At 38.9% G+C, this 24,831-nt stretch overlaps 1 protein-coding gene across 1 annotated transcript in view; it reads right to left on the bottom strand.

Annotated features, from left to right (window-relative positions):
• Window positions 1–18,744, bottom strand: part of LOC139726533 (nuclear pore complex protein Nup205-like) — a 37,957-nt gene extending 19,213 nt beyond the window's left edge. Inside the window, exons 1-18 of the mRNA XM_071637516.1 lie at window positions 18,708–18,744; window positions 16,657–16,799; window positions 15,515–15,686; window positions 14,549–14,856; window positions 13,576–13,813; window positions 12,825–12,995; window positions 11,547–11,659; window positions 10,900–10,962; window positions 10,148–10,264; window positions 9,386–9,526; window positions 8,225–8,375; window positions 6,958–7,172; window positions 5,773–5,955; window positions 4,767–5,024; window positions 3,402–3,584; window positions 1,891–2,138; window positions 889–1,009; window positions 109–202 (exon numbers count right to left, since the gene is read on the bottom strand). Of these exons, the coding sequence (XP_071493617.1) occupies window positions 109–202; window positions 889–1,009; window positions 1,891–2,138; window positions 3,402–3,584; window positions 4,767–5,024; window positions 5,773–5,955; window positions 6,958–7,172; window positions 8,225–8,375; window positions 9,386–9,526; window positions 10,148–10,264; window positions 10,900–10,962; window positions 11,547–11,659; window positions 12,825–12,995; window positions 13,576–13,813; window positions 14,549–14,856; window positions 15,515–15,686; window positions 16,657–16,799; window positions 18,708–18,735 (2,947 nt within the window). The 5' untranslated portion in view covers window positions 18,736–18,744. The remainder of the gene's footprint in view (window positions 1–108; window positions 203–888; window positions 1,010–1,890; window positions 2,139–3,401; window positions 3,585–4,766; window positions 5,025–5,772; window positions 5,956–6,957; window positions 7,173–8,224; window positions 8,376–9,385; window positions 9,527–10,147; window positions 10,265–10,899; window positions 10,963–11,546; window positions 11,660–12,824; window positions 12,996–13,575; window positions 13,814–14,548; window positions 14,857–15,514; window positions 15,687–16,656; window positions 16,800–18,707) is intronic.
• Window positions 18,745–24,831: the final 6,087 nt, after the last annotated feature.

Here is a 24,831-nt window from a genome sequence, read left to right as displayed (position 1 = left end):
GCTTCAGGAGCAAATGTCATTGAACCACATGGCAGACCCCTACAAGCATAAATATTGCAAAAACATCAACAAAACAGTGACAGATTAGATGTAGGAACCATTACCTACCAATCTCTTCATCCTGGAAGCCTCCTTGGTCCACTTCCTCCAGATCCTCAACCTCCAGGCATTCCACAAAGCCATGCAGGAGATGCCTAGACTCCTAGAAGGGAGAGAATTTCACAGAGGTACAATCGAAATTTGTCAGTCTTTAAAGGGAGTACTGTTTCCATATGCACCATGGAAACCAGGTAAAACACTGCCTCTCTAGCTAACATGTTTTTTTCCCTCTCTTTTCTTCTTTGCAATAAGGATAACATGTTCAGTAGCACATGAGCTATCAAGTGTTGTTGAAGAAGAAGCCTCTGTCTTTGTTTATTTTATATATACACTTGCAGCACTGCACACTGGCACTGGTCGACAATCGAGGACCAGTAAGAATCTCTGATGGTCCAGTAATTTTTTTCAGGGAATGGAGCAGTTAAAAACAAACAAAAATGGGTATCTACTGGTACAACAGACAAACTCACAAATAAAACATATTCTACAGTAAATATACGTGAGCACAGACAGATAGACAAACAACATACTCCTTTCCTTCAATGAATTGTTTGGAACATTTGATATTAGAACTGCAACACAAACGAAATACAGATATCATTTCTTGCGAAACAATTCAGGTAACAAATAAGGAACATGAAAGGGCAATGCCCATGTGATAGTGCAGTACAATCTTGAGTCAACACCCTGTAACAAATCGCAAGGTATGTATTCTAGCAAAGAAAAGGGTTTGCTGCAAATCAGCTAAAACGATTGCTTCAAGCCACTTTGATAAAATACCAGCTTTACCTTGTTGATGGAAAAGAGGTTGACGATTTCAGGCTGGACATTTGATGACCGGACCATCCTGTATAGCACCTTGACAGCAGCCAGGGCATGCTTTGGTAGAGCCACATTGAAGCTGACAAACCTTTAGGCCAAGAGGTACAACATAATACATAGTACAAACAAGGTTTTGATACACTATTGTCCTGTTTTCCTAACCTTACACTAGAAGGCTTGATTAACCACACCTGTTCACTATTGTATGTTTGGATGAATACTTAAAATTAGTGAAAGAACAGGGCAAGTGATAAATCGAAGTTAATTGTGTCTGCCAGATACATTGTACAACAATACATGTAAGTGCTACAGTCAAGACAATACAAAGACATATTGGAAAAATCACGAAAGTGGCTACTATTCAGAAATTCAGATTAGACACTGCATAGCTAGCTACATTTGTTTAGGAGAAAAAAAATAAAACCATGTTAGTGTTAGCAGTCATTGTATACAAGTATTGAAATCTATATCAGCTATCCCTCATGGAGGTTATATGAGAATAATTCCATTTTTGTATTTAAACTAAGAATAGTGCTGCCAGTATGAGGCCCAAAACAAAACAGTGCATTGTGGGAAAATGTTGGAACTAAAGTTCAAGTTCCAAGTCTATTATCCACTTCTCATTAAAAAAAAAAATTGAAATAAAAGTAAGATGTCATCATAGAAATCATGTAAGATAGACATCAATGTAATATTTTCATCATAAAACTGAAATCCACTGTATGATCTATTCATCACGAAGTGACTTCTTTGATAGTTTGAAGTCATGAAAATGAAAATCATACCTACAGTTTTGTGGCATTGCTCTTCTAAGAGTTCATTCGCCAAATCAATGGATAACATAGTTTGTCCTGGCAAAAACTTCCATGCCACTCACCACGAACTAATCTGGCTAAATGCAAAGTGCATACATTTAATACGCACTTAGTGAGACTACAATGTGCGGGGGGGGGGGACATTGGAACGTACTTGGCCACACGACAAAGGTGGTCTGCCTGCCCTGTCCGGGGGTTGATCCCCATCAGGAACTGGTCCAGTGGTGTCACCATCAGACCAGAGCCCTGGTTTCTCAGCAGGTCCAGGAACCCGTCTTGCTTCTCCAAGGACAGATCCAGCATCGTCAGACAAGCGAGGGCGCAGTCCTCCATGGCCTCTTTACCAGGGAAAGTTTTGTACTTGGACAGGAGCTTGGTTGACTGGTCCAGAATACTCAGAATCTGACAACACAAATGACAAGATGAATTTGATTTAAAACTGTGTGCAGGATACGTGACCATGCATCACAAACCCAACAAAAAAACTGCACACCCTGATTTTATGTGAAGACTCAAACAAGGTGAAATGGGTCGACCAAGTCAATCTTTAATTCCTTTGTAATTTTTTGAAAGAGCAACTCTTCTACTATTCATTCTAAAGTTTAAGATAATAATATGGATGGGAAACTGTGTTTTTGCAGTTTTTCTAGAACACTGGTCTTGTTTTGTAGAGTAGTGTGATTAGGTACGGCTCAGAGGCCCCTTTTCATTTCCTCAAAAACCCTTGTAATTCACACTCTCCACCTTCAATGCTAAGAAATTTTGAAAGGATTATGCTACTGCTTTGAAAGGTTGGTATTAGGCATGAAATGTAATAGAGTATGCACAATTTCAGCTTATTCTACTGTATAACAAGGAATGTTCGTGTGAAGTTTAATTTTGTGAATTTCGTGAGAGTCAAGATTCGCGAAATTACAATGCACGCGAAAAAGACCGGCACCACTTTGTGAAAATTTTATGCTGCAAGTACATCGTGTTTTGCAGTAATTATTCCTTCATTGTGATTGCTACAGGGATTTACATCCTGGTGTTTGTCCCATTCATTGCATAGAGCACGGCTTGGTCAGATTAAACATTTGAATATATCCTAAACTTCACAGCCTCTTTTCTCTCAAAAAAACACTTTTCAAGAGTGTGTACTTTCTTTTCATTTATTTCGACAGGTTATGAAAGAGCATTCATATTGAGTTATACATCATTATAAAACTTGGAGTCTTCTCTTTCAGAATCTGCCCTTCACTTAAAATCCATGTCTGGCAACTTTTTGGGGGTTTTGTAATGCAGGGTCACTCTTGTCAGGACATGAAGAGACAACGGAAGTTAAAGCAAGAGACTATTAAGCAGAGGGGTGAAGGTTGAGGTGTGAGTTTTCTTCAATTTCTCCCTTTCGGAGCTAAGGTATTTGTTCCAAGTTCATTGTGTCACTGCCAGCAACCAGGGATAGCCTGGTGGTAGTATCGCTGCTCAGAAAGTAGTAGATGACAGTCCCGTGGTTCTGTTTTTCCAACATGTTTGTTAACATTATAGATCAGCAGTTGCGATCTTGCAAATTTCATTTGTAGAGGGAGACAAATTAAAGAAAACTCCCAACTCGACCTCAACATTGGAAATTGTTTTCAGGAGCCACCTGCAGAATCAGGGAAACTCGGCAACAATGCATCTTACCAGCTGCAGCATGGAGCTGTCGTTCAGCATGTGGACCAAGAGGTGGTGTCCCGGAGACTTGTTGGCCACGGCCGTCCCACCACCCTGGAGCTCCACAAGCTGGTCCAGGAAGTCCTCGGGCTGTGGCTCATGCTTGGCCAGGAGCTTGGCCAAGATCTTGGTTACCATGGCGGCAACCTCCCACTGAGTTTGCATAAAAATGTGCACAGTTCAAGATGACTTGATACTAGCAAGGACCTTAAAGTATTTTATGCCTCCAACATAACATATCGATGCAAACACTTTGGAACAATAACTTTTTTTTTTCCTTTTAAGAAAATAGATGCTGCAGGAACTTCGCAGTCATACTCAGCTTCCTTTTTAAAATTAAGAATCATCACACATGAGACTTCTACAACAACTTTCAGGACAGTTTATCACACTTAAAGACCTTCAAGGGGATACTATGAAAAGGGAAGACTGGCTCAGCTCAGATGTACATTTCTTTGAGAATTGTCAATTCCTGTATCGAACTGTGTACAGCTTTATCACTGCAGATCTCTATGTAATACAAACACAGTTTAAGAATCTTGACCAGAGTAGACCGTTACCAGTGAGTTTATATTCCAATGCACTTAAGTCACTGATGTGCGCTATGAGAAGTATTTAAGTGTACCCCAGTGGATAGCGAATGAAGGTCAATTCAATCAGCCATCAATGTCTCCCCACGCTACAGGATCTTAAGGAAATATACTAGATTTATAATGTGCCATTGGTACGAGTCATGAAAGACATAATCATCTGTATTCAGTGAACCTGATGGAAGTTGCATTCCAAAGCTAGAGAGTATGTTGCTTATTCCTGAAATATTCATCTGATGAAGACACAGCGGGGCAAGTCTTTATAATTTCTTTTTTTGGTGAAGTCAAATGGAAATCTCTTAATGATGAGGAAAATCACAAACTTAAGAAGACCGCATGAACAGATTTGAATTCACTGCATCTAACCTCAGTAACATGTATTCTACATGCCAAGAACAATGATCACGCAATTTCTATGCTATTATAAGATAAGTTATAAACACAGCCCTGGACAAGCACAGGAAATGAACATGCCTGAATGAAGAAGATGCAAATCGAAAATAGTTAAATACCTCAGCATAGTATAGTCTCTGCTGCCAATACATAGGTCAAATTGTGATTTGAGAATCAATATATCTCACAATGTTGAGACAAAGTGTCTATGCAGAGAAATATACTTACACTTGTAAACTACTGTTATGCATGAGAAGTTTGGCTGGTCCATAAGTCTGCATTCTAAAGTCATATATGCCAAGTTTTACTCTGACTTGAAAAAGATATGATACAGAAGGGGATGCCTGCTCACTTTTTCTGCTGGGTCTCTGTATGCTCTCGACTGGAACTTGAGGAAGACAGAATCCCTGAGGAATGCCAGGTAGGGGTCAAATCCTGGGGGCCGATATCCCACTCCAAGCATGATGGGGACCGGGATGTCTGTCAGGGCATCCAGAAGAGTGAGGAAGCCCCGAGTCAGGGGGTACTCCTCATTGTTGGACTCAATCTCCTCTAGCTCCAGGAGAATGCCGGCTGGCGGGTTGCCAGCCTGATGGACTGTGGGTATCACCTGGCAAGATTCCAATCAATTAATGTATCAATCAATCAATGTCAGGTGTAATCATAAAGAAGCAGTCTTTTTAAGTCTAGGACCCTGCTTTAATGAAAGTATCAATACCTGATTACAAAAATAATGGCCAAATTCTTTTGAGAACAATGCATAGGAAATGAAAAATCTTATGAATATTCAAAAAGCCACTCTTATGTTTATTACCAGGTACTTTCTTTGCACAAGAAAAGTGGATACTTTTATATCACCACAGAAACTATACAACAAAGAATTAAAAGTAGTAATCTGCATCTCACATGACATGTGTTTTCTACTGTTGAAAATCATGGCACCGCAAACACAAGAAGACTGCTGGATACAGCATATATTACTATATACAGATTTGTTTTCACAACAATCTAAGCATGCAACTGGTTGACAAATTGCCCCTAATTGATGAAAATAAATACCAATTATATAGTGTTTTAGTAGTAGTAATGATGTAAAAAATCACACACACTTAGGTTGGATTCCGGATGAATAGATGGTGCTTATTTAGGTCAATAAAGTGCAGTTTGTTACCAAGTTCCAACAAAAACCACTTGACGCAACAATTCAATCATTTGGAACCGAGTATGGTCAACTTAGTTCTTGCCATCATTTGAGTATGGCTCACATGGCACCATGCCACCATGAGTACGTTGGCACAAAAAAAGCTGACAGCTACATGTATCAAATAAAAATCGATGAATATCAATCAATAGAATACCTGAGACACCTCCAAAGACTGCCAGAGGGTGGCGGCAATCTCGGGAGACTGGGAAAAGACAGCCAGCGTCTTGAGGCACTCTCCCTTCAGGACTGGAGGGATGCTACAGGTTATGAGGCCAAATAGGAGGACAGAGGGTAACCAGGACTGGTTCTCAACCATGGCAAGCCTCGCTTCCTCATCCTGGGTAAAGGGGGGAGGTCACACGCAGAGAATGTTTTGTAATGCTTGTGAAATAAGTAAAGAATAAATTTGAAATTGGGCAAAGGGGTAGATGGAAGAAAGTAGACTGGGAAAAACGATATCTAATAATAACAATAATAATTACAATAATAACAATAATAATAATAACAATAACATGGTTATCTACATAGCACTAAATACTTAATAAAAAGTTTCATAGAGCTTTAAAATTAGTAGTTAAAATTACATAACTTGACTATGAATACTTAACTACAAATATACCTACATCAACAGACACAATAATACCTGCAACATTACTGACATGCACATATAAATTGCTATTTTGAGCACAAATAAACTAAATCTATGACATTAATGAAATAGGTCTTTGAAACTTTCTTAAATGGTAGAATGATATATAAAGTATGAATCAAAAACAAAATGTCACATAGCCCTTCTTCAAAGAGTATAGAAATGGTAAAAATATCTAAACATATATCAAGGTACATGGTATGCACCATAACTATCCTTCAGTCCTTTGACTTGTTCAGCATACAAAAAATCATTCTATTCATTGCTTGTAACATATTGTTCCCTCTTTTGGTATTATTTGACACCACACATATTTTCTTCAAAGGGAGCTTAACAGAAAAACACACAAATAAACTTGATATTCCAATATCACATGATCAAGTTTATTGCTGAGTAGTACATTAAACTTATACATATATTCCAATGTCCCTGCAAAGTCTATCGTTGCTATACGAATATGTCCAGGTTGCACTTCACATTCTACACAAGATTATAGACATACATGTTCGATTAAGAGTGGTGTCAACAGGCAGTTTAGAGGAAGTTTACAATACTCTGAAATGCAATTCACATAGCAGCTGAATTCATTTTGCTGCTGCATTTTGATGAATTTTGACAATCAAAAAAGCAGCTAATGGAGTCATGTCATCATCCCTTCAGAAATTGCTACACTGTGAAGGGAATTCCAACCTTTCTGGCCACTGCTTGCACCAGCTTAAGAACATTGATCAACCCCTCCAGCTCATGTGGAGTGATCCCTTTGGAGCCCAGTCTGTAGGCCTGGGCGGTCTGGCCCAATTCCTGGAATGGGGAGGGCAACCTGACCTCCTGTCTGAGGGACGAGTAGTAGCGATTGAGGGAGAGAAAGAAGTGATCCCAAGACACACTGCCCACACTGCCTCCTGCTGAGAGGGAAAACAAAGTCACAGATCACACATTGGTTACTCATGATTAAAGGCAAAACATAGTTCTAAGAAGTGCTCAAAATTCATCTTCCACCATCTGCAATTTGCTTGCAATACATGGAAAGGGTCTACCAAGAAACTTGTCCGGCTGATAGATTTGCCAAGATAATGACTTGATTTGGAGCGTTTTGAGATCAAGAGAGTGAAATCATTTTGATTGCATGCACACAACTTTTCTTCCTGAAGAGCTCTCCCAATTTAGAAGTGGACAGGCAGAATATTATGTGATGATTGATTGTGCCTCAGCAACTGTATTTCTGGACAAGTTGATTGTGATTCACTCTAGTGCGGAAGAACAACTGCTACTGCTATGGTCTGATTTGTCGACTATCGATGATCGATTACAAAACCTTGCCTAGGAACCACAATCAGAAATGTTATCAAGGGGGCATTTCATGAAGGAACTTGTCGGATAAAATGTCCGACAAGTCAATTATATCTGACAAGTTCAGAGAAATCAGCCAATCAGACTAAAGAATTTCTCAAAACTTGTCGCATACAATTGACTTGTCAGATATTCTATCCGACAAGTTCCGTCATGAAATGCCCCCCTGATTGCAATATTGTCTGCGTGCTAATATTTTGATTTTTTATTTATTTTTTTATCCAAGTGAAATCACCTTATCACAGTGTTATTGCACACATCTCTTATGCATATGTGTCAATTTTAGAGCAAAAATTAACAGTTTCTGCTGGTATACAGAAAGTATGTTTTACCTTTACCTTTACAACTTCTGACATGGATCACACCAGAAACGTAGAGTAAATCCAGCAACTGGAAAACTCTGAGCACTGCAGACAGATATAAGGTGGTCACCACATTAATGTATTTACAGCACCACCACAAGCTTGCATCTTTACAATCACTTTCACTCCTTGAATTGACCGTAATATGCTACAGTATTGGGCCAAGATCAGCATCAAGAACCAATTAAATTCTGAGCTGTACAACCCTTCATGTTATGTCAAGTTGGAGCTGAGATAGGACCTACCTGCACCCATCCCATTGGCCTTGAGCAGGTTAAAGCACTGATGAGCACTCTGTGGACCGTTGGCTAGGCCAGTCAGTAGGTGGAGGTAGGGGATGTAGAGGGAGGGTGGGAGGAGATCACCTGCCATCCTGACAAACTTGAAAAGACTCACCTGGTGGTAGAAGTAAGACAAAGGACAAAATAATAATTGATAATAGAGTGATATATAATTTAAATAACATAGCAACATAATAATTCAAATAACAATAACATTTGAGCCGCTTATAATATCGCTTTATTTTAATCTCAAAATTGTCTGGGGCAAATTATTTCTTAGTAGGGCCCCATTTATTTTTTTTTCCACAAACAACATCAATAACACCATGTACCACATCATCAAACAAATAAACATGATGAAACAATCAAAGTACAGCAGCAATCAATGGATGAAACGCGTTCTGCATATGATTTCCTTAGGGCATTCCATGAATGGAGGCATACATAACAACATGATTAGAAAATATTGCCAAGACACAAATTTCTTTTTCATTTCACTTCCCAACCTGATAGAACTATACATGCACAGCTTGACATTAGCAGTGGCCCAAAGATCCAGGCCACTAAAATATGATGTCGGGCCACCAAGTATCCAAAAACGTTATCCTTTGGTGGCCTGATTGGGCAACTAAAATTCAAAATGAAATTATATACTGTAAAACATGATATATTCGCGGCATGAATTTTTCGCAAATTGGAGCCGACAGCCTTTTTCGTGGTATGAAATTTTTGCGAAGTGCCACTGGCATTCAATGCATATAGTGTAAACAAGGACTTTCGTGTGCATTTTAATTTCGCAAATCTTGGCGCTTGCAAAATTCGCGAAATTACAGTGCTCGCGAAAATTCCTCGCTTTACAGTACTTCATTTCATTTCGAGCCACTTCATTTCTTTTTGAAGCCACCTATATTTCAAATTCAAAGATTTTAGTGACCAAAACAAGCCACGAAGAAAAATGTTTATTGTGTCAAGCCCTGATATATGTTCAAATATTCATCGAAATACATAATACATCTTCACAGAAGGCGCTCTGATTCTAATCTTTGACACACTTACACAAACATACAAACACACACACTATCTATCAGTCTTCCCACCAACCTGGCTTTAAGTGGAAATACTCACTTGTCTCTGGGATTGTTTGTGATAATAGACACTCAGATAGGAGGCGCCTCCAATCCCGGGGCTGCCCGTTCTCTCTGGTGGATTCCAGAAGTCTAGAGACAGCTCCAGCTGCAAAGGGTCATTCTCATAGAGCACTCCAAGCTAGACAACACAGAAAAGGACATAATATTAAACATCCACTCGACAGACATTCTACACTACCAAAGAATGAACAAGATATTCATCCAACAGTTATGCTTACACTGTTATACTTCAAAACAGTGATGAAAATAAGTTGGTCTATAGTTTATATCTAGGCTTCGTGACAGAATTGATTCATGAATAAAGAAACATTCCAATTCAAAAGTGTGGTAAAATTGGCTCTGGATGACAACTAAATAACCCTTATTGAATTGAGATAATTACAAGACCAATATCTTGCAAGCTTGGAATTTAATACATACTATACATTCTATAAACAATAAAGAAGAGACCAAGTCACCAATAAAGTCAGGTTCAAGTCCTTTGCATTGACGCTTTGTTAACGGAAAGGGTCTTTTATCTCAAATGACCTAACTTTTTTTTCTTCAAGTTTTTGCTTTGTTACCCTCCTCTTATACCATCAGATGGCAAACACTCTAAATCCTTGGTTCAAATTTGAACCATACAGCGTGTACCTACATCTCATAGCAGATATATCACATGGAGGCAGAGTCATCCATACTAAAGCTTTTTATAATACTGATGGTGGTTATAAAGACAATGGCAACATCATGAAAATACCAGATGCATGAAGTCTTCAAAGTGGCGAGGCAGGTCAGCTGAAACCTCCAGTCCCTCCCTCTCGTAAGACATGATGAGCCTCCCTGCTTCATCACCACGGTTACGGATCTCTTTCACCTGAGCAGAAATTCACAAAAATGAAGAGACTATTCAAAGCGATCAAAGATAGTAAGGCCAAAATTGGCCGTCCTGGCTAAAGGGCACAGAATGATACATACCTACTTTTCATGAATTCTACTAAAAAACTACTAAAATTCTACTAAATTTTTCTTATATTGTACACAGATTTGACTGATATGGAAATTCATAAAATTATCTCACACTGGCAGGACAATTGAAGATACATCTGACATTGGCATGCATTATTATCATTATTTATTCGGCTTTCAGTCACAAATATCAATATTACATTTTTCAAAATCAAAACACAGAATGGAGAGTTACGGGTGCACCAGGTTGGGCAGCCCGGGTCTGGAAAGAGCCAACTAAATGTATTACAAATCAGTAACTGAATTATGTAAGAATCAACTGCCAAGTAATTTTTTCTGCATTTGATGATGAACAAACTGATGCCACATAGAATACTCAAACTTCCAATCATTTACTTCATTCAGCACAACCAATATCCAAGTACTGTTAGTCTTAGTTTATTTCATAAGTCATAGAATAGGAGGAAAACTCTTGAACTTAAGCAGATTAATGCTGATTGATAGAAGAAGACATTAGAAAAAAAAAGTTTTGAATGTTCTTACTTTGAGAGGCATTTGGACGATGAAGTCGGTGAGTAAGCCATGGATCCTCCTTACGTAGAATTCCTGTGAGGAGATTGAGAGAAATATTGTCCTAGCATTACAATATTAGCATCATCTGAGCATCACATTATATGATCATATGTTGCAGAATAAGGAAGACATACGCTCTTTTTGGTCACAGGTTACATTTTGTGGGAATCACATTTAGACACCATGACTGACATCCTCTCAAAGACAAGGTGATCACTTTCTCTTATACATGTAGTTTACCAAATCCCCCCCCCAAAAAAAAAAAAAAAACCTTGCAGCCACCTCAACTGATGTGGAATGTAGATCAATCACTTGAGAAGTTCAATGACTCCACCTAAGAGGCAAGTGGATACCACCCTGTAAATTACTCTCAGTCTAATGTATTTGTAGATGATGTTAAGTGTGACATCATGTACACAGAATGAAATAGACGGTGTGAGCAAAATAGACGCACTGACAACCTCACTATGAAAGTTGAAAGAACGGCACTGCAGAGCCTCCGCCAAAATGTCCATACTGTCGTATAGTCAGCCGACAAGGGATAAGGGATTAGAAATAGTTGCATGTTAATGAAGACAAAAACAATCTACAAAAGCCACAATATTTGCCACACTCACATTTTGATGGAAGACCTTGTTAGAGACGACTGATCTGAGGAGGAAGGAGAAGGCGTTGGCCTGCATCGCTCTGTCCACTAAGATCTCATCCTCCTCCACTAGGTCTTGGAATCCTGCCGTAAGAGAAAACATACAACCATGCCAACTTACACAATGCAGTCAAACCTGCCTTTCAATAGCGACTACCTGTCTATAGCGGCCACCTGCCATATATGGACACTAAAAAATCCCCCCCCCCCGCCCCCAAGAGAAAAGCCACGTTAAAGACCCTGTGCATAGCAGCCACCAATTTGTTTTCTGCGGTAGATTTTAACCAGTATATAGCCCCCATAGACTGACATGGAGCCTCAGGACAGTCAACAATTCAGCATGTTTTGCTTTGCAGCGGTGTTGGTCATGTATTCAGGAATAGTAATGAACTCATGAAAAGCTTGCTTGCTGTATATGCACGCTCATTTGGATTAAAATGGAGCTAGTAAAGCTCCATGGAACAATTTGATCAACAATGGCATTGTTCAATGTATGAAACATGAGTATACGTTTATGCATACAAGTGCATTCAAGCACTTGTATACAATGACAATACATACATGTGTATGCAATACATAGAAATGTGGGAAAACCCTGTCTAGTGGTCACTTGTCTATAACAGCCACTTTTTTCTTCATCTTCCTTGAGTGGCCACTATAGACAGGTTTGACTGTACATCCAAACCTTATTACAAAATAGCTTGCCTCCATAATGGTAGATGCCACATATTCCTCTTTCTCCTCATTCAGGGATAATGTGTCTTTCATTTTACCTCACACAAAATCAAATGTGAGCCATTCTGCTGAATTCTGATAAGGTGAAGGGCAAGCTGTTTTACTTTTTTCTCTTATACCACATGAAACTGGACGACTAGAGAGATTGCCCATGCAAGTAGAATACACTCAACTAAGAACACTGAAAAATTAAATGTACATTTATCATGACAGCTAGTTACATCACATCAAAGAAATGTGAGTTTCTTCATTACTTTGATCAAGTGAATCAACAAAAAGATTTCGTAGAACATAAGTTGATACTTGTGCTTTGATGATGGTTAACTTCATCTATTCTCATGCCCAACAATTTGACATATTTTGAGGGAACAAGGTCTATTTCCCAAACATCAAACAACACTGTGCATTTGTCTCTACAGGGTGTAGGTGTTTTAAGACCCAGATTAGATTACAAGCACAAAGCAAATAACTTGTACTCTGTCCTACTCTGGTGTAAAATCCAGTATCAGCCTACCTGCCAGTTCTGGTATCTGTGCAGCACTGCGTAGCGTCAGGGCCCAAGCCAGCTGCAAGACTCCCTTGATCCCGCCCACTTTCCACTGATCCTCATCCAGTGAGGTCATGAGTCTGTGGATGTCTGGTAAGTACTGGTTGTCAGTCACAATGGGAAGCTTTCTCTCCAGGACTGAAATATTAATGAATGATTCAGACATGGTAAGCACAAAGACATTCATATGGGTGGTTGTCTAAGCTGTTTATTGGGTTGTTATCTATGAGCGTGTTTCTACTGAGCGATGAAAATTCTAGGTGATGCGAGGCGATGCGAGGTGTCCCCAGTAGAAACACGCTCTATGAATGAAAATTCTGCTCATAGCTGCAATAATTTCTCCTTGACTTCATTTTATTCCAAACCAATCTTTTCGTGCAAGGGGTGGGCTTGTCATATAATTTAGCTCTATTTCAGCATTTGTATGTGAACTACGTAAGAATTCTGAAAAAAAAAAATAGTTGAAAACTCTTCAGGCATTGAACAGTCAAGGGGTGCAGTTGATTTAATAGATGTGCTTTATTCACTATGAGAGTCTATCTCGTGTTTATGTATGAAATTCAGCCTAGGTCCTTACGCTCAGTACATGCTCCCTGAAGCAGAAAAATTAATGAGAGAGATATATCTTGGGACTAAATACTTGATCATCAGGAAGATACTATGATGTTTTGAAAGTGGGTGTTTTACTAGATTCCTGGTCACAAACTTTCAGGCTCACCGTCCCTGTCCTCTGGCCGCTGCTCGATGTTGCCGATGTCGATGCTGTAGAGGAAGGCCATGAGCAGTGCAATGGAAGCCTCGTCGAGGGTACCTTCAGCCGTTAGCTCAACATGTCCCATAAGGTGTTTCGCGAGGAGGATTGTGTCTCTGCGATTCAGCGGCGTCTGGCAGGCGAGACAGTACAGGCAGTCTGCCAACGACACACGCAGACCCCGAAGAAACTCTTGTATTTGCGACTATCCAGTGTGGGAAGGGGAGAAAAAAACAATTAGATTAAGACTGACAATGGGAAATCTCTGCAAAGCAGAGCAGATAACAAAACAAAAGCAAAAGCAAAATTATTATTTACATTTTGACTATCAAATTACAAGCTATTCAAAGAAAAAACATCTTAGCAAGGCTATCAATTGTCAGATACTTTTTCCAGAAATTGGAGGCCCTTCAGTTCGAGATAAAGTCTCCTTCAAACTCTTTTGTTTCATTTTACTAACAGAGGACAGTGCTCGTTCCTGTTTAGATGTAAAACATAGTTTCCATATGACTGCAGAAACTATTGATTTCTGATCTAAAATGAAGATCTATGAAAAAGAAATGTGTGAAATAACACCATGATAACACAACTTCATTTGGGTAATGACGATAATACGAAATATTACCACAAAAGGTACACCAGTAGTATTGCAATCTCAGAGCATTCCCGATCGTGGTTGCTATGTGATTTTTCAAAATTGATTACAATGATTTTCATTATTTCACTATTTTGATGTCAAAATGCTTCAAACTAACTCATCATTCTAGAAAATCGCGTCAGCCAGACAGGCTTTTAGGCAGAGCCTTTCGATATATTGCAAGCAAATTCCAAATGGTGGAAGATGAATCTGTGGCCCATCTGAGACTTATGTTTTAGATACAACAGGATATACTCGCAAAGATATTAGAATGGGACTTGGAATGTGTTACTATGAACTTACATCATGTTTGTGTGTGGAGTCACCTAGGGTCGTCCTCTCTTTGGCCAATTCATTCACCTCCTTGTTAATGTCCACCTCCTTCAGAAAGTCCAGCACCTTCCTAACTAGGCCCTCGGAAATAAGGTCATTGGTAAATGAGGTTGCCAGGGTAACCACTTCTGCTTCCAGGTCAAAGGTCCACGTCCGTCCCTGCCTGGCCTGGATCAGGAGCTGGAGAGCGTTGATCAAGCTGCATCGGCCGTCGTAGTAAAGCACAACAGCCACACGACCACGGGTCAGCCCTGGGAAATGGGGCTGCTGCTGGTCACCTGGTAAAATGGGGAAATTTGGCACAAACATGATTTGGTTTACATTTTGGTGGTCAATTTTTCAATGAAGCATAGCTACAAGGCATCATGAGGTGCTTTACATCTTGATTACAACTGTCTATTTCAACCCTGTGGCTTTGTTGGTACTATCTTGTTTTCTATTCCTGCTAAACATTGCATAGTTTGTGTTGAAAATTTATGATTTAGTTGAAGAACATGTGAAAATGAAATACGGCATCACATTAAGAACATAACCATTATTTTTACAATGAAAATTATTCTGGCATCATGTCATCACAGTACTATTTTACATTACACACAGTACACTGTACTAAATATCCAGCGAGTATTACGATTTTAGTATCTCATAATACACTTAGTGTAAAAACTATTCACACCATTAATCATTAGCTTACAAAGCTAGTAATATATGTTTTTCACGGAAATACACTAATCACATTGGTAAATGAATGAAAAATGGATGTGGCAACACTTTACTCATGAAACATATGAACAATCTGACAGCCGTCTTGTATATTTCTGGCTGGTTTGTGAATTTCTTTGTGTCATATATGCACAAAGGTAGTCTGTGACACGTATGATCAATAAAGGGCCGAAGAAGATCTGAAAACCATGCAGCATAATGTTGATGACTTACCGGCGAGAAGAAGTTCAACTGCAGCATATTCATTCAAGTCAAACAGGTCGCTCACAATGAGAGATTCCTTGATGAGTTGCCTGGGCAGGAGACGACTCGTGGCCTGACCCAATACCATGATGCCCTCCACATCTGCCTTCTTGACCTGTTCTCTGTGCTGGGCATTCTTGGCCTGAAGAGAACAATTGGAACATAAGATCTCACCCATCAAGTTCTGGTGGAAATTCACTGATCACCCTTACAGGTCCTGTTTACCATTGGGAACAGTGATTTAAAAAAAAAATGTTCAAGATATCACATTTGATATAGGTCAGTTGTATCACAAAACATCCTACCATATAAAAATTGTGCAATTAAACCTAAAATATAAGGAGATCAATTCCTATTCTTCTCCATAAACCATATAACTGTAGATGGTTTAGTCAGGAAACATTTTTATTATAACTATTGTTCACATTTTGTATATTTAACAATACATGTATCTATTACATTGATTATACTTATTCAAATTTGTACATTGGTTGTTTTTACCCCTAACTCACATTTAAGAACTACTTTGAAGCACTAATGCTGAGTTTTTATTTCATCTGCAAATGGTAAATTATGCCTTAGTTTAAAGGTTTTACGACTCAGCATAACTTGCATATTTCTGTGATATCAAAGCGACTAACGAAAGACATGATGAGGGAACATCCAAGTTATGCTCGGTCTCGGGGAGGGTGCATTCCAATGTCTTTTGTTAATCATATTAGTACTTTAGCAATGATTGACAGATGAGGTCACAACCAGAATCTTGGTTTGGAAGGTTTGTTTTGTGTGTGTGTTTTTTTTTTTTGGTTGGCGTATTCAAGTAATCTGAAGAAAAATAGAAGAAAAATTATTCAAAAATATATATGGATTGTTTGTAGATATTTGTGTCACCGCAAAAGTAATGTTGAAGTGAAGGTATCATGAATCAATACAAATCAACATGCATTTGTATGTCATAAAACATTTAAATTGGCACCTCTGAATTTGGCTGTGTATCTCATAACTAAGGAAAGATTAGATGGAACTAGATTAAGTTATAAAATCTGCACAAAAACAAAATGAAATGTTTTGAATATTGCCAATTTGAGGGAGAAATAGAGTCTTGGCCATACCGGATTCTTCAGGAGAGATACAAGATCTGGCTTATGTTTTCGGAGGACAGCCTCAAGCTCCTGGTACGGGTCTGGGCAGCGCTTTGAGACAATCAACGAGATGGTGTGATATAACTCCTTGTATGGTCCCCATAATCTAGAGCCTGCAAAACACAGAGAATCAGTAGTACTCACTAGTAGACATATCATATGTGACCGTGTATCACAAAACCACCAAAAAGTCGAACCCCTTGATTTTATGTGAGGACTCAAAAAGGGTGAAAAGGGTCAACCAAGTCAATCTTAAGTTTTTCATGTTTTCTGTAAGAGCTGTTCTTCTTCTACATTATTCCCAAGTTTGGAATCATAAAATGAATGGTAAAGTGTGTTTTCAGCAGTTCTTCTACAACCTTTTTTTTTTTTTTTTTTTTTTTTTTGGTAGTGTGGTCAGGTACTTCTTAGAGGCCCCTTTTCATTTCTTGAATATCCTTTGCACATTTTGGCACTATTATGGACAGAATGTGTTAATAGAGCATGCTTAATTTCAGTTTAATCTGACAATCCCTTCATTGTTGTTGCTCCAGTGGTTTACGTCCTGTGTTATGTCCTGTTCATCGCACAGCTCGCATGGCTTAGTAAAGATGAGGCGCTTGAATACACCCTGTACTTCAGAGCCTCTTTTCTCAGTTCACACCCTTCCAGAGTGTGTTCTGTCTTCCCAATATTCAGATAGGTTAGGAGAGTCCATTTGAATTGAGTTTTACACCATTTTAAAGCTTAAGAGTCTGTTCTTAGTCTTACAGAATCTTTCCGTAATCAAAAATCCATGTCTGGTGACTTTTCTTGGTTTTGTGATGCAGGGTCACATATACAATGTATAGATATGGTTTGCTCGATGGGAGCCGCAAGCCGGGAAGGCTGGAGAGCTACATGTATGTAGCACAACATAGACCTGATGCTAAGCCTGCGCCTGCAAGATCTCAACACGAACAGAGCTAGTAATCAATTCAGGTGTACACTTGCATGTCAGCCGCAAATTTGGTGGCAGCGCCCCAGGGTTAGGACAAAGGGGAGCTGTGCACTACAATACTATTAACGTTACAATGCATATATGCTCCATGTTGATGTATCGTACGTGCACAGTTCCCCGGACCCCGCCCCTTGTCCTAACCCCGCAGAACGTGCTGTTGGGGTGCAAGTGGCAGTCAGTCAGTTAGTAACCAGTAACAGCCACATCAACATCATGGAAATTATGTAGGCCCTAGGCTCCTGACATTTATCACATCACCACCATCAATCATTGACATTGTCATATTCATCAAGTGTTCATAAACCAAAAAAGTCACTGACTCTACATGTATGACCAAGCGTTGTGGGACCGGACAGCGACAGGTTGTGAGACCGGACGCGTATTGTAAGTGCGTCTGTAATGAAAATGATGCACCCAGGAATTCTCACGCCGTTTTTACAGTGTGTTGTCTAGTATATGAGGAGTCTATATCAAGTCTTTGAGGTAAAGAAGGGTGCATATTCTATGTAAAATAGATTAGTTTTCACGCGCGAACTTAAGAGTAGACGTTAAGTGTCCGGAAACACAACCCCCCATCATACATGTAACGTTAGTTTTTCTTCCATTCTAGTGGAAAAATCCTAGACAACTTCATCTTCTTAAAATGGTCTCGCACTCTCCACTTCATAAAACATTCTCATCGTTTTTTCTCCTTACATTGTATGCTACAGCGTACAGGTATGAGGTATTATATGAATGGTCAAGACACGGTATATTCCCCTCAACTCAATTAAGACACATGCGTATGGACTGTGTCCACTGGCACTGTGCTGTGGCTACCATCTCTCTAACCGCAGCAGCGACCCCAACACGTCTGGCTACAGCGCCCCGCGCCGGGGTTATCTCTCGTAATACCACATAGGAAATGCACATTCACTTCACCACACTCGATCATCAGCATTTGAATCAAAAGCTATTGTAAGTGTTATTCCCTCTCAAACATTGTAATTTCCGACTCATCATGCTCCACAAAACGACACCATATCAATTACTCACTGCTCACCTAAATTAACCGCCATGTGTTCCGCCATTTTCCTTTGACTTCCCACGACTGACATCGCATAGCGCCAGCTATTGGTTAGACAAAAAACAACATTAGGTAGGAATACCCCCATTGTCACTGGCGTCTACTCGGATACAGTGCATGTGATTACTATAAATTTTTCCAACGTATATTATACGTTCATCCTATCTGCATGAGACGTTTCAATTTAACTTCACGGAGGAAAACGACTATTTCAATTGTTTAGTAGACAAGTCTTTCAATGTTCCAATTGATGTGATCAAAGAAAAAGTTGTATTTTCTATTTATGAAATGCAAGGATTTTAAAGAGATGTTATCAAAAACCCAAGAGTATATAATACTGTTATTACAATACTCTATAGGTCAAAAACACATCTCAAAGTAAAAAGCGCTAACTAGAGAATTTATTTTGTTAGAGCTAAATAGGAACCACTGATTTACTATCTTGAGTATAAAACTATGAATATCCGTATGCGGTTACTAAAGGGTCCTATAACTGTGGCTGGAAAAAAAAAGAGGTGTTGTGCGAAAAAGAGAACTTGTCCTCGAAGGGGAGGTGGGTACAGACTTTTATACCTCCTCCCCGGCCCCTCTCATCCTGTCATATGATTTTGTACGACAAAATGATAATAGCTCAAAATAAATTAATCAATTGTCCCGTTCAGACGAACTTTGGCAAACATGTCTAAATAAACGATTAAAGCCTCGATTCCTTTATTTTACAAGTTTATTAATTTAAATGCAGTTTTCTTGGTATACCTGTTGAATATCATTTTCAAAATCTGCAGGAGCAGGGCCCTATTTCATAAAAAGTTGATATGATAGCAACTCTTGCTGGAATGGCAATTGTCATAGTAATGACAAGAATCCAGCTTCCTGATTGGCTGTTGCCATTGGAAGTTGCCATTCCAGCAAGAGTTGCCATCCTAACTTCTTTTATGAAATGGGGCCCAGGTCTTACTGAAGGCACAAAATATTTTACAATATTTGATATTAGTTACACGTAGGATGGGGGGGGGGGGGGGGGGCTGTTAGAATGGTGGGGGAAGGAAACAGCCGAAAACGGGTATCTTTTTATATATTGACAAATTGAACTAACGAGCAACTAAACAACAACAACAACAACGAATCAAACAAAATCAAGAGATGACATTAAAGTAACAAAGAATATGCATGTATTTTATCAATGTTCCTTGGGGGCAATATGTGTGGGCTCACGCAATGCCCATGCCTACATAAAATAGCAAAAACAATTATGTCTTTACTATTTTTTAATGTATGCCCTGACCCACACGTTGTCACCATCTCTCTATCATTCCCCATTGTGTTACATGTACTAACATGTATAGCATTTATACAACATATCCTTTTGTAATGTTCACTCTATTATATTTGTTTTATGTTTGTAATGTTTATCATAATATGCATTTTCTTTATCTGGTCAAATAAATGAATAAGTAAATAAATAGATAAATAAGTAAACAATAACAATAATAATGATAATAATAATAATAATAATGATAACAACAATAATAATAATACTATTAATAAATAAATGATAATAATAATGATAAAAGTAGTAACAATAACTTCAAGAATAAGGTCGAAGAAATGCATCGATAGTACACACACGTCTAGTCATATGATGAAGGGTCTACAGCCAATTTGTAAACAGCAAGCAAACGTATTGTAAACCAAACTCTGTAATAACGACGGAAACTTTGTCGACTCTTCCATAATAATTTTTGACTGATGAGAGGATACTTCATAATTCAATTTACGACTAATGACAAGGGAAAGAAGTCTAGCGACATAAATCATCAAAGGTCTTTCTTTTTTAAGAAAGATTCTAAATATCAATCAACTTATTTCAAGCAATAGAGAATGAAAATACGTAATGAAATTATTTTCAGCGTCATACGGTTCCCAAAGGACAACACTTGTCCACACGATTAAATCTTACCCTCCATTTATTGCATCCATACCAAGTCGTGCGAGTCAATACTCAGAACAAACAACAAACATTACAGGATAGTAATCTGTATACAATTAATTTATGATTATCATATACAGTCTTAACTTTCGTTAACACAGAATCATTGAAATCATAATTACGAACCGGGCCAATAAAACTAGCGCTTCACAGATTCTGTAAGCTTGAAAAAAAAAAAAACACAACCTTTTATTTGGTACAGTTGCGCTTCTCCTATACCATTTTATTGCCTACATTTAAGACTCAACATGTTTGTATCCCGACACTGTCATCTCATGACTGTGTCGAATTAGTTCTAGCACCAACAAGTTTTCGACAGTTTTGTATCATTTCATTTCATTTTTTTTTCTTATATCAATTTGGTGATCATAAGAGGGAGTTATAATTACCCTGAAAAGAAGGTAATTTTCTTTTCTTTTAGGAGAAGAAAACGATAAATCAGAGTAAACGTCTGAGGAATGGCAGACGGTTCCGAACAAGAACAAGAACAACAACAACAGATAATGATTATGTAAAGATTGAATGATAGTGAGTCATCTACATACTGTCGTTTAGGATCCGGACCTGGGAGGCATTTATCGCTCTGTATCCACGTAACCAAGACTGCGCTTGCATTCTTGCATTTTGTTTTTGTTTTGTTTTTTATCATCATTCTCTTCAAGTCACTGTGAATGTGAATATAGTTATGACTAGAAAGACTTACAACAATATATGTACATCATTGAATTTCTTTCTGTAATCACACTCTACTATATATAGTATTCTATTTATTTTCATACCCAAGACTAAGCTGAAGAATTTCCCTTTAAGTTTCAGTATAGAGTTGTATAATAAGTCTTCGTCCGTGTATATCCGATGGCTAATGACTATTATCAACCACTTCCAATCTTTGCGATTTATCTGTCTATCTACCTTAAAAAAAAGATGGAACAAAACTGGAGAGATTTCCGCATAATAGTCTAGAAATCGCAAAAGAATGAGTAAGAGTGGTCGTGCGTGGGTATATCCTGACGTTTAATTACAGGTCACCAGAGACTTTGAGGTAGGTTTGAGTCTGAGGTAGGTTGGTAATATTTCTCATACCTCTTTAAGGAGTTGCTTAATTTGCGTCGCCAAGGTGATAGCCCCGGTCGCATCCTTTGAATGGAAATGCGTCAATCCGCCATGTGATATGGTATCTTCCGGAGAGAAGATGGCAAGGGCTTGGCAGAAAGAGAAAGAGAGGGAGAGATGGGGGGGGGGGGGGAAGAAAAGTAGTGTTCAACTAGTGCTTACAACAAGAAAAGGGGAGAAAAGGAAAATGCTTACATGTAAATGGCGTTATCAGCTCCACAAAAAAACCATCTCGTTATCAACACGAGTATGTTTTCTTGCATATTTTCTTGTTAGCTTCACAAGCATTGACAAGGCGAGTAATAACTTCACAAAGAAAACATCAGCAGAATACCTTCTGTCTGGGGTTTTTTTTCTATCATAATGTTGCCTACAACGCATGTAGATTGTTGTGGGATCGTGACTACTGCAAGTTGCCCTCTTGATTGGCGATTTATCCTAAACATGTGAAGTGCATGCTCTTACATTTCTCATTATTACCCACGCCGATGAAAATCGGCAGGGGGTTATGTAAAGGGTTCCGTATGTTTGTTTGTTTGTTTGTTTGTTTGTTTGTTTGTTTTTTTTGTTTGTTTGTTTGTTTGTTTGTATGTTTGTTTGTTTGTTTGTTTGTTTGTTTGTTTGTGTACAAGATAACAAGAGAACGGGTAAACGGATTTGCACGAAATGTTCAGGGAATGTTTGGATAATGACAGGAAAGAATCGATTAGATTTTGGTGATAATCGGTTGACCCTTGCAAATTCTGTGTGACCTTGAAGTTTTGACCCCATGGTATAGTGACCATTCCGAAAATTTCCCGTTTCTCACTTTGCGATTTTCCGCTACCATACGAACACATAAACTCCCCAACGATCCGACTTCGCTGCTCAAATGTTCGTAAGAATTCCGAAATTTACGTTTAGGCCTATTTGAGGGACTATGTCCTTCTAGATTTATGAAAGTTCGTTCTCCGTCATCACAAACTGGCCCGTATTTTGATGATTTTTCAAACTAACATTGATTGTTTTTTTCGTTGGAGGAGCATTTTGCTCGGTCGCAGTCACACTGCACGATATGCGTGCTCAATGTCAATGCGTGTGCAAGGCCGCTGAAAATGCATCGCGCTCTATGGAACGCCATTAAGGAAACAATACAAAATTCATTTCACTCCAGCCAATATTCATTTCACTTTTAACAAATACATTTCACTCACAAACATTGATTTTACTTTTTATAAAAATACATTTCACTTTTCACAATAATACATTTCACTTTTAAATTAAAATTCATTTCACTTTTCACAAAAATACATTTCACTTTTGAATTAAACTTCATCTCACTTTTCACAAAAATACATTTCACTTTTGAATTAAAATTCATTTCACTTTTCACAAAAATACATTTCACTTTTACATAAAGATTCATTTCACTTTTCACAAAAATACATTTCACTTTTACATAAAGATTCATTTCACTTTTCACAAAAATACATTTCACTTTTAAATACAAATTCATTTCACTCTTCACAAAAATACATTTCACTTTGGCGTACCATATCACTCAGACGAAACCATTTCACTGCGCTAAAACCATTTCACTCTGATAAAACCATTTCACTCTGATAAAACCATTTCACTCTGATACAAAAAAAATACGTTCCTCTTTTTTCCCGGCCAAAAGGTGGCGCCAGTCTGAGAGGAGTCACAGTGCCATGGCACTTAGCACTGAGCTGAGGTGAGTGGCCGGCCGGCCAGCTGGCCGGCTGGCTATGCAGTACCTAGATTTAGCGCGCTACGCTGGCGCGGAAGCGACGCGAGGCGAGCTAGCAGTCGACGGTCCTCGCCTCGGCCTCACTCACATGCACGCTCGTGCCGTTACATGCATACTACATCGAGAATTGAATCTACGCCTGACTTGCTGAATGATTAACGTGTGTTTTACAACGCTTTTCAACAGCGATGTTGTGGGGTAAGTTTGATGTCTGACTTCTTGTGATCGACATGCTATTTTTTCCTGTTCAAAATGAGTATTTTTTTGCCGTTTACTAGTATCTCGAAGTTGACATAGTATTTTTCCTCTTTCAAAACATTCCCGTGTTTATAGCTGGCTGCTGACCCATCTAAAAAGGGGATTGATGTGACTTTTTGTTCATCAGGTCGGCAATACTTCGTGCTTTACGCAGTGATCGCATCTAGTGCGGACGGGGACTTTTTCGGACCGTAAATGCACCGTTGTTGACGATCTCTGCGGAGGTGCAGGGTCAGTCCCATATATTGAAATTAGCGTTGTTCATTCGCTCAATTGGAACTTCGTGATATCGTGTGTTGTGTACACTTCTACTTCTACGAAGATACTCAGCAGGATCCATAAGTCAGGATGTAGTGCTAAGGAGTTGAACTTAGGTGCTCATTTGCAGTGCATGCTTGTTGGTGCATTAAAAATATATGGTGCGAGTAAAAATCTTGTTCCTCAGTCTAGATGCTGAGTGGAAGAGCTCCCTTAAAGGCCTCCAATGAAGTGGCTTCAAGGGCGTTTTTAGGAAGCCCATTCCAAGCAGTTACTGTACGTGGAAAAAATGAGTTCCGATAGAATTGGGTTCGGGTAGGAATTGCCAGCAACTTGTTTGGATGGTACTGTCGTGTGTTGCTAACAATCATGGGTGATGTGTAGTGCTGTGCATTGATGGCTGCCATGTTGTGCTGAATCTTGTACATGAGGAAGAGGCTAGCAGCATTTCTTCTCCTCTCCAGACTTTCCCATTTAAGCTGTTCAATCATGGCAGAGACACTGTCTGGACAGTAATACCTCTGGAGGGTGAATCTTGCCGCTCGCCTTTGGATGGCTTCTATTTGGGAAATGTGTTTGTTTGTATGTGGGTTCCAGACTGAGCTGCAGTATTCTAGGTGTGGTCTCACTAGGGAGAAGTATGCTTGTTGGCGGATCCTTTGCGAGGTCTTTCGTAGGTTTCTGCTGACTAGTCCTAGCATCCGATTGGCCCGGGATGTGATGTTGTTGAT

This window comes from Diadema antillarum, unplaced genomic scaffold (genome assembly GCF_040938485.1).
Source record: "Diadema antillarum isolate AM-2024a unplaced genomic scaffold, OU_Dant_1.0 seq00000089_RagTag, whole genome shotgun sequence".
NCBI classification, from domain to species: Eukaryota; Metazoa; Echinodermata; class Echinoidea; order Diadematoida; family Diadematidae; genus Diadema; species Diadema antillarum.
This window is presented reverse-complemented; position numbering and strand designations above follow the sequence as displayed.